At 31.8% G+C, this 7516-nt stretch overlaps 1 protein-coding gene across 2 annotated transcripts; it reads right to left on the bottom strand.

Annotated features, from left to right (window-relative positions):
* Positions 1–919: 919 nt before the first annotated feature.
* LOC140818542 (derlin-1-like) lies at positions 920–5806 on the bottom strand. 2 transcript variants are annotated; one of them, XM_073178534.1, is made up of 7 exons: positions 5659–5806; positions 3469–3604; positions 2803–2876; positions 2593–2686; positions 2200–2328; positions 1946–2106; positions 929–1595 (listed from the first exon to the last, which is right to left on the bottom strand). In XM_073178534.1, exons 1-7 carry the CDS (start codon positions 5673–5675, stop codon positions 1484–1486), a joined length of 723 nt encoding a protein of 240 aa, XP_073034635.1. In that variant the 5' UTR covers positions 5676–5806; the 3' UTR covers positions 929–1483. The 2 variants fall into 2 exon arrangements, with proteins under 2 accessions (XP_073034636.1, XP_073034635.1); XM_073178535.1 differs by lacking the exon at positions 2200–2328 and having other exon boundaries at positions 920–1595.
* Positions 5807–7516: the final 1710 nt, after the last annotated feature.

Raw genomic sequence — 7516 nt, 5'->3', positions numbered from 1 at the left:
TTTGGTTAAACCGTCGCCGATTTCTTTTTTTTAAAAAAAAATTAAAATCGGATTCTTAGAATCCGTGTCAAACTGTCCCAGATTCTGACCGGGACAATGAATCCGGAACTTCAAACTCCGGATTGTTATATTTTCGTAATATTTTAGAAACTGTTATATTTTAATAAATAAGTTTTAAAAATATATTATTTTTTAAAAAAACCCTCATACATAAGGGCCAACAATTTTTTTAATTTTGAAGATAACGATTGATCTTTTTTATAGTGGAAAAAGAAGTTTATAAATATATTACAACTCAAATATCACGCAATGATTATTCTATTAGTTGCGCTCTCCTATTTACATGCATTGCATCCATAAGAGTACACCATGTGATGACTTTGGCTATGTTTATGATGACAAGATCAAACATTAAACATTTGTCATTTTATCAAAAATTATAAGTATAAATATACGAGCATGTAAATCACAATGTCTATCAACGTATAGTGAGTGACACACACTTTTTTGTCACGAGAATTTTCACTTTTCATCTATTTTATGAAACTCGTTCAACTAACTCCAAAATATATAATTATTTGATTTGATCCAACTTTTTCCGCAATCTCTAAAAAATTGTAACTATTACACATTTTTTATCAATACCCTACACACCAATAAAAAAAAACTATGTGAACAAGAATAAAAGGTTATTGTTTTTGACATGGAGAAAATGGTCAAGTTTTATATGATAAGTTAACCACAATAATAATAATTCTATTTTTTTAATCCTAAAAACAATACTTTATCACTCAAAATACACATTATTTTATAAACCCAACCAAACACTCCATCATCCTATACACACAACCGAACATAACTTTTATTTTCTCATATCCATTCCTACCTTGAAAATTAAAAATAAATTTAAATAATGTAAATTCAGATATTCAAAATTGTACAGCATAATCTATAGTTTTCTTAGCAATTTAAATCAGGATGGCTCTCAACATTTATTGGAGTTCAATCTGATTGGTAGATTAGAAAAAATTCTGTAAAATGAGGTTAAGATTTCATACCTGGAGTTGCAGCTCAGCTCAGCTTAGGAAAACCATTAACCTAAAACCTTTACATGTGAATAATAATAATAATTTTTGCTCTACCTTGCCACAAGCAATTGCAATATCGAGCTGTCGTAATGCTTCTGATATACTGTCCGTTCGCTAGCAAGTCTATTGCCATACAAAGTCAATCAAAATATCGAAATTATATATGTAAAGGAGGATGGATGCGCTAGCATAAAATGTAGTTCTATCCAGAGGAAAATTTTCAGACTCTGCCCACATTTGCACAATCTTTTAAAATACCCAACTTAGCATTCAGCATATGTTAGCCGCCTCATATCTAAACATGAAATGATTTTCCCTCAAAAGCTAGTGCTTTGTCAGCAGAAGTTTGTGCAACAGCGTTCATGTCGTTTCCATTGTAAAGAACAGCAGTTGTATTATCCGTCGAGGCGATGAGACCTTCCCCTAAATACCCCACCAGTAGTTCTGTCAGGCTGAGGTGCGCTGTTTGTTGGAGCACCAATTCTCCACCTAGCCACTATTTTATGTCTGAATACAAATTAAAGAAACGAGGGAGTAAATCAAAAGGTTTTCATATTTCCAATGGGACGACGGTATTATTCGTGTCATTTCAGTCCCACCCGTCCTAACCATTCTTCCTATACTAATTCTAAGGCTACACCAGAATATTGGGGATAACATGGTTAAGTGAGAAAACACGTTAGCCAAAATGGGATGTTCATGATTTAACAGCATCTAAATTCTAAAGACAACACATTGGAATCTTTTTTTAGGGACATTGGGAAATTATTTTTAACCTGGTGCAACTGATAATGTAAAGCAAGCTGGTACAAGCGCATGTTTGTGTGTGCTCGAGTACAGACAACAAGAAAGGATACATCAAAATTGGCGTCTTCAGTATATTCTTTCCACCAGCAAGCGGATGAAGCACAGTTAGGAAGTAATAAAGATGCCCAGCAATAATACCCAAAAAATCTGGTCCAACTGGAGAACCAAAGATGGCATCTAAACAGAGCATTGCCCAGGGCAAGTAAAATGCCTAAGCCAAACGAGAAAGTAACTATGAGCCCAGAATGAAAGAAGAAACCAAGTATATTTGTATTTGAGATACCCAAACTAAGAAGTAAAGTACCTTAAGAGTTACAAGGCCATAAAGGTTGATGTTGGCATTTGGATATTCTCTACTCCAAATATACAGAAGCATGAATACAAGTGATATGCCTAAGTAAAAGGACGAGAAGAAGGGTATGGCAGATAGAGCCTATACAAGCAGGAAAGTGCACATCTTATAAAACAGAATGAAGAAAACAAAGAAACAGCCATGTTAACTTCTTAAAGCTAAGTGGCGTTCAAAATGATGATAATGATGCTGTAAGACGAACTGTCATCGAGAATGGGGAGGAACAACACAGGAATGTATAATAGAACCTCTTTCATAAGATCAACTTCTCAATGAAGACAGAAAGGGTAATAGAAGATGAAGATATAAAGACAGAAGGGAGGATAGAGAAAAGTCTTGATATACCAATATAGAAAAAGCTCCAAACAACATCATCCACAAGAAATCAGCTGTTCTTCTTTGGAAAGGTCCATTTTCCAATTGAACCCCATATCTTGCTCTACAGCATCAGAAAGTAATTATGAAGGCACTATTCAACAAATATCTTGATCTAGAGAATTGGAGAAGGTAAATTTTCGAATACGACACAATTATTATATTTGTATTGCAACATACATCATTAAGAGCCGAATCCCAAAATTGATTGAAAATTTGCCTAGAAAAAAGAATGTGGTTATCAGCCGCCACACCTGACAATAAAATTGAGATTCCAGAAAAAAAATTGGTTTCCAGAAAACGAGTCCAAAATAAATCTCGATTGCAATACCAGTTTACGTCACAAAGTTCACAATCACTAGATCCATTTTCATTTTATTACGAAAGATATGTTTGTGCATGGGTGAGAGAGAAGAGAGCGGGATATTAGTATGACACAAAATTTATCGGTGATAGTAAACATGAAATTTTGAAAGATGGATCCTGCCAATATAAAACTGCATTTACTTAAGTGTATTCCAAACTTGCAAGAAATCCACCCATTAAACAGATCTTATAGTTGTTTTACTGTGTCATGATGCAGTAATAATTGCATTTGTATTGCATGCACCCTTTTTGTATTATGCGAAATGATTTAGAGCACAGGCAAAATGGAAAAAGATAGACTGGATTTTATAAAATTAGCTGATTCATAATCCACACTCATACACTCACGGTGACTTTACCAAACCATTTATTTAAACAATGCAAGGAGGTAGTAATTTGATAATCAATACAGATGTATTCTACAAACTTATTTAATATCACATGCATTAGGAGGGCAGCTTAAATAAGCAAAAAGTTCACCTCAAAACGGAAGAAAACCAGATAGGGAATCATTGCGAGTTGTCCTCCGTTGATTACCCCAATTTGACATGCAATAGTCACCAATAAGCATGTGGTTCCATAAGCTTTAGTTATAGGTGGAAGAGACTTGTAGTATCTATATATTAGAAAAATCAATAATTGAAATTAAGAACATCAATGATTAAAAATTACTGTCAGTGTATAATCAGATACATTTGTGTAGGATCCAGAACCATAGTACTTGCAAGGAAGAATGAGTAGAAATTGGAAACGAAGTAGACACTAGTTCCACGGAAACCATTAAATCAACTAACATGATACGAGGGGGAAAAAAATCCATAGTTAACTTGCTCATATATATATATATATATATATATATATATATATATATATACGTCTCATTCAGTAGGCTATAAAAGGTCCAAATCTCTAGAAACATCATTTCAGAAGACATTCCTAGCATCACAAGTGGAAAATGTAGTTTCAGAAGTTCACTCAAATGACAATGAGCCATGAACCAGTTCTGATGTCACTACAATAACGAACTCATGCATTAGGTTACGATTTAGTTGTCAAAACAAAACATGCATTTGCAGTTTAAATAAATTTACAGCAATTTAAGCTTTCACTTTTGATTGTTTAAGGTCTCACTCAGTCCTACTGCAGCTTCGCAATGAATTACATTATAAAAAGGTTTTACTTCACATTTAAACACCCAATATTTGGAAGAAAAATATAAAACTTCCATTTAAATATGCCTAAAAAAGAGAAGCCTTCGCCACAATATGATATTTTCCCGCACTCCTTTATTAGTTTGGAGAATAGTCCCTGTATTGCATTATTAGCACCACTTTCCTCCGATTGAATCTACATAAAGTACAGTAAATAGCAAATTTGCCTCGAGTTCAATCAAATTTCACAAAATCTTTACTGCACAGATATCAACCAAGGTGTAGACTTAGCTAACAGCAATAGACCCACATTACAACATACATGATGAAACTCAATGTGTAAAAAAATGTATCGAACGGGCAAATGCATCTCAACCTATAGAAAATGAATATATAAGATGCCAGAGAAAAAGGCACATTAACCCAAGTAGCACATCCATATATGAACGTTTAAAACTGCCCCATCAACTTTGTTGTATGCACACAAGGCCCTAGGCCCTTGCATTCTTAAATGCCCAAATTGCCCTCCAATTCTCTCATTAGGAAAATACAATAATGGCCATCAAATAATTATTTTTTCCCAAAGTGAACAATAAATTTCCCCAAAATACCCTTCCCCGAATCTTTTATCCCTTTTCCAAAACACGAAGGTGTCCACACAACACTTTTTATTCCTAAAAAGTTTACAAATAATATTTCATATGTCATGCAACTAGTGTAAGAAATAAAATGGTAACATAATCCACTAATTTATCATTTTTTTATCAAAGAAGGTAATAGTATCACGTTTCACAACAAGAAACAGACCACATAACCATTAGTTCTTTTATCCCATCATTGTAAGGGATATAAAAATGCCAAGATGAGTTTTTGCATTTTCTCCATCCACGTTTAACTAAACAATCTTCTTCACACGACCCATTCAAGAGTCCTAAATTTCCCACTTGATATTGCAGTCTTAGGGGTCTTATAATCTTCAGGTTTTGTTGCCTACAGTCATATAACCATTAGAATCACAGAATGTATGCAGCACTTTGTCTCAAATGTTCAAAATTGGCTTACATAGATACAACTACAAGATGCATTTTCTCCTACATGACAACCACGTATGTTACCATAATGTCATGACACAAAACTTGCTATAATCTTCAGGTTTTGCCTACAGTCAGACGCCTTTACTGTAATTCCGTGGTGGATAGGGTATCAAAAAAATCAGGATTTAGGTCCAAGCCCGAAGCACAAAATCAAAAGTCAAAGCAACACTCAAAACTTGCAAAAGGAAGAAAAAAAAGCATCTAAATTCGTTAAAATATATATCAACAAACAATAATGCCTCATCCGAAGACACAGACTTGAATCAAATAGCAAGAAGAGCAGTCAATCACGAGTCATAAAACAACAACAAATAGCCCTCGAACACATTCAATTGCAAAATCTTAATCAAACATTTACGCCAAAAGCAGTCATAAATATTTTTTTTTGCTACAATCATCAATAAAGCAGAAAGTTGATAAATTACTCGGCCGGGGAAGACATTGCGAATCTGGAAAATCAGCTGGAGATTTGAAACAACAATTAATCCAATTGAGCGATCTGTAATTGGCAGCAGAAGAAAGTGTTGCTTAATGAAATGGAATTCAATCTATATCTTAATTTACAAAATAGATTTAAATAGGAAATTAATATAATTTTTAAATTGTTTTAACAAAAAAAAAATTTGTACACGCACGAGTCGTATGGGAGGTTATTAATGTATACTATCCATCGTAGACAAATGCGTTGTATGTAACATAATATTAGATATTTATAATATTATTTAATTAATTTATATAATAAATATTGGACATTTATGAATATTATAGTCAGTGTGTTCGTCTACGTTGTTGCGTATGACAATAAATATATATTTCTATTGAACTTAATTTCAATAAAAAAATATAATATATTATGGTAGAAAAAAGAAATGTTTTTTGGTGTTGAAGATGAGGGTAAAAAAAGAAGAAATTTTGGTGTTTTTTTCAAACAGTTTTTCTGACCCTCTCAAGTCTCAACTATTATAATATAGAATAAGTAAAAAATTGTGTGACACGGTCTCACATGTCGTATTTTGTGAGACAGATCTTTTATTTGAGTCATCCATGCAAAAATATTAATTTTTATTGTGAATATTAGTAGGTTTGACCCGTTTCGTGAGACCGTCTTACAAAAGACCTACTATATATAGAATAAATAGAATAGATATAAAATTCAGTAGCTTTTAATCAAATTAATTAAGTAATTATTTATGACAAAAACTTGTGTAAGAAGGTATCACATGTTGTATTTGTGAGACGAATATTATCCAGGAAATGCTAAGAGTATTACATTTTATTGTGATATCGGTAGGGTTAACCCGTCTCACAGATTAAAATTCGTGAGATAGTCTCAAATAAGACACACTCATTATTTATTTGCATATTTTTTGTTTACACAATGAGACATTATTTTAAAAATATATAGTATTATGTGTGAAGCATAATACATATTAAATATTTTACATAATAACAAAAACACAATCGATATAAAAATATTCGAATTGCATGATAAAAAAATATATTTTTTAAAACGTAGTTTGCGAAAATTTCACTCAACTAATTTAAAAAAAAAAACTCAATTTTCTAATATTTGGATTGGTTTATTGGGGTAATTCTTTTTTATATTATATTATAATGCTGCTAATAGCTGAAAGTACCTAATCGATTGTTTAAATATATTTATAATATAATTATCCTTTGACTTTAATAAAGACAAAGGTATTAGTGCTCTCGTAACCTAATCTAATAATTAAATTATACATTAATTGCACTAACTAATTATATTTAATCCAAACACAGACTTCGTGATTCGTTACTTGTCGTCTGATGCTACAGAATTATTTTAATTATATATTGCCCATCATGATATCCTTGACATTTAATTTTAAGGTCATTGTGGCAGAACAAAATAAAATATAATAATCCCCAAATTTTTTTTATTCTCATTTTATATAAAAACTCATTTTACAAGATTTTATATTTAAAAAATATTACTTTTATATTAAAAATTGAAAGCGACGTAGCTCATAAACGTAAATGAAATATTTAATAACTAATGTATCAGGATTAGATGTTGTCAACATCAGTACACAACACCGCAGCGAAAATTAATTACGAACACACAAGAATAATTTTATTGAATAAACAGAGAGTCGTCGTAAATCATGCACAAGTATGAATACTTGTGCGATGACTCATGACAAAAAAAAATTCACTAGCAAGTATATGATCCGTTTACACCAACCAATGCTAGTGAAAATATCATAACTAAATTTTTTGACACAAATTAAATATTATCAAAAT

Source organism: Primulina eburnea, chromosome 17, assembly GCF_022965805.1.
Source record: "Primulina eburnea isolate SZY01 chromosome 17, ASM2296580v1, whole genome shotgun sequence".
Taxonomy (NCBI): domain Eukaryota; kingdom Viridiplantae; phylum Streptophyta; class Magnoliopsida; order Lamiales; family Gesneriaceae; genus Primulina; species Primulina eburnea.
Note: the sequence above shows the minus strand (reverse complement) of the source record. Positions and strands in the feature narration are given on the sequence as shown.

Bases quoted from the DNA above. Each gene is read 5' to 3' on its own strand.
- LOC140818542 (XM_073178534.1), bottom strand. The intron at 2,877-3,468 runs GTGAACTTTTTG...TTTTATTGTCAG, and splicing joins TGGTTTTCTTCCGTTTTGAG to GTGTGGCGGCTGATAACCAC. The intron at 2,329-2,592 runs GTATATCAAGAC...CTGCTTGTATAG, and splicing joins TTGGAGCTTTTTCTATATTG to GCTCTATCTGCCATACCCTT.